This window comes from Zea mays, chromosome 9 (genome assembly GCF_902167145.1).
Source record: "Zea mays cultivar B73 chromosome 9, Zm-B73-REFERENCE-NAM-5.0, whole genome shotgun sequence".
NCBI lineage: Eukaryota > Viridiplantae > Streptophyta > Magnoliopsida > Poales > Poaceae > Zea > Zea mays.
In genome coordinates this window covers 18739458-18741452 of record NC_050104.1, presented here as the reverse complement: position 1 = coordinate 18741452, position 1995 = coordinate 18739458, and the positions used below count along the sequence as shown (strand labels likewise).

The window sequence follows — 1995 nt, the reverse complement described above, 5'->3', positions numbered from 1 at the left end:
AAAAAAAGATTTCACACAATAGATTTACGAACAACTTTATATTATATATGGCTGAGAGAGAAAAAAGATAGCCATGGTTTTTTTAACTTTTACATCTGTCCATTCTTTGTGTGAGAACATAAAAAATAAGCTTCTCCTATAAAACTATTTAAATAAAATATATTTAACAAAAAAAGATTACAATGAATCGTAAAACTGCTGCTATCCAAATGTCCAATCCAATAGAAGATTAGTCAGGACATTTACGATGGTGCAACGATAAGATGGCGATGCTCTTTTTTTTGTCCAGATAGGATTTGTTTGGACAGGTGGGACCCTCTGTCCACAACAGATGCCTCGCTCAAGTAACTTGGAGACCTTGGATAGCTCTGCACGAACGGCGTCGATGGGATGGAGTCCTTGACGCTCTCCACCGTGGATTCCAGATGGGATTTGTTTGGACAGGTGGGACTCTCACCGCGTATCGGACTCCAGGAGTTGCGTATATAAATAAACACCACGCGCCCATATGCAACGCAATGCAACTCATCGCACGCACCATCTGCGCTGCGCTTCGCCCTCTCGAGTCCATCGTCGTCGTCATCACCAGCAGCAGCACCACCACCACCAGCACCAGCGAGTTAGCGATGGGGAAGAGGAAGTCGAGGACCTCCAAGCTGACGGCGAAGCCCAAGAAGCAGCTGGAGACCGACTTCACCTGCCCCTTCTGCAGCCACCCGGGCAGCGTCCAGTGCAACATCTTTCTCAAGGAACGCCGGCCGTTCGCCGTGGCGTCGTGCAACATATGCACGGAGTCCTACGCCACCAAGGCTCACGCGCTGACGGAGCCCATCGATGTCTACAGCGAGTGGATCGACTCATGCAGGGAAGCCAACAAGGGCGTCGTCGCCCCCCGGCCGGACCTCGACGGCGAAGCCAAGAGGAGGAAGACCCAAGACGGGCAGACCGAGCGTGTTAATCAGTGTTTGGAAACCTTTCTTCGCAGCTTTGCACACGCTTGCCCAAAGAAGTGGGTTTATTGGCTATCTCTGGCCGAGTACTGGTATAATACTAGTTTTCATTCTTCACTGGGCAGGTCTCCCTTTGAGGTATTATATGGCAGGTCTCCACGACACTTTGGGCTCTCTACGGCTGATACGACGACACAGCTCGATCTGCAGACTTGGTTAGATCAGCGTGAGCTTATGGTGAATTTGGTACGACAACACCTTCACAGAGCCCAACAAAGGATGAAGTTTCAAGCTGATAAGAATCGGACTGAACGGGAGTTCAAAGTAGGCGATATGGTGTATCTCAAGCTCCAGCCTTATGTGCAAACATCGGTGGGAGAGGTCCGAGGAAGAAGAACGGAAGGAATGGACGAATATTGTTCTGTTATTCGACAACTCTATTAGCAGCATCCCATCGAGTATTTGTACAACAATATACTGGACACAGCCCACGACCCATTAGTCAAGTCATCCATTCGGCTCCCGTCACCCGCGTATTGGGCCTGCGCACGCGGCGGCCCATCCTTCCAACATCAGCTTCATTCGCTCCTGCGCTTGCCGATTGGTGTTCAAAGTGTACTGAAGCCGATGGTATGCTGACATTCTCCTCCCCTTGAGAAGCCGCTTGACCCCAAGCCGGCGCTGATGGAAATCGGACACGTAAAGCCTCCTCATCTTCCCAAGTCGAAAGTGCTGCATCGGAGTCTGACCACCCAATCAGCACCTGCCGAACAGATTTGCCTCCGCGAAGCACCACCCTACGGTCGAAAATGTGCAGAGGAACCTGAAAATGAGTGGTAGCATCGGGAAGGGTTGCACTCACTGCCTGAGGACCCACCGAACGCTTGAGCTGAGACACATGGACCACCGGATGAATGGTAGCTGAAGAGGGCAATTGAAGTTTGTAAGCAACAGCTCCAATGCGTTGGATAATGGGATACGGACCAAAATATTTAAAACTGAGTTTATGGTTTGCTCGAGTGGCCACCGATGTTTGCACATAAGG

At 50.2% G+C, this 1995-nt stretch overlaps 1 protein-coding gene across 1 annotated transcript; it reads left to right on the top strand.

Moving 5' to 3' along the window:
- The first annotated feature begins 518 nt into the window (after window positions 1–518).
- Window positions 519–1087, top strand: LOC103639762 (transcription elongation factor 1 homolog). The gene is made up of 2 exons (XM_008662479.1): window positions 519–953; window positions 1076–1087. The coding sequence occupies exons 1-2, from the start codon at window positions 519–521 to the stop codon at window positions 1085–1087; spliced, it is 447 nt and encodes a 148-aa protein (XP_008660701.1).
- Window positions 1088–1995: the final 908 nt, after the last annotated feature.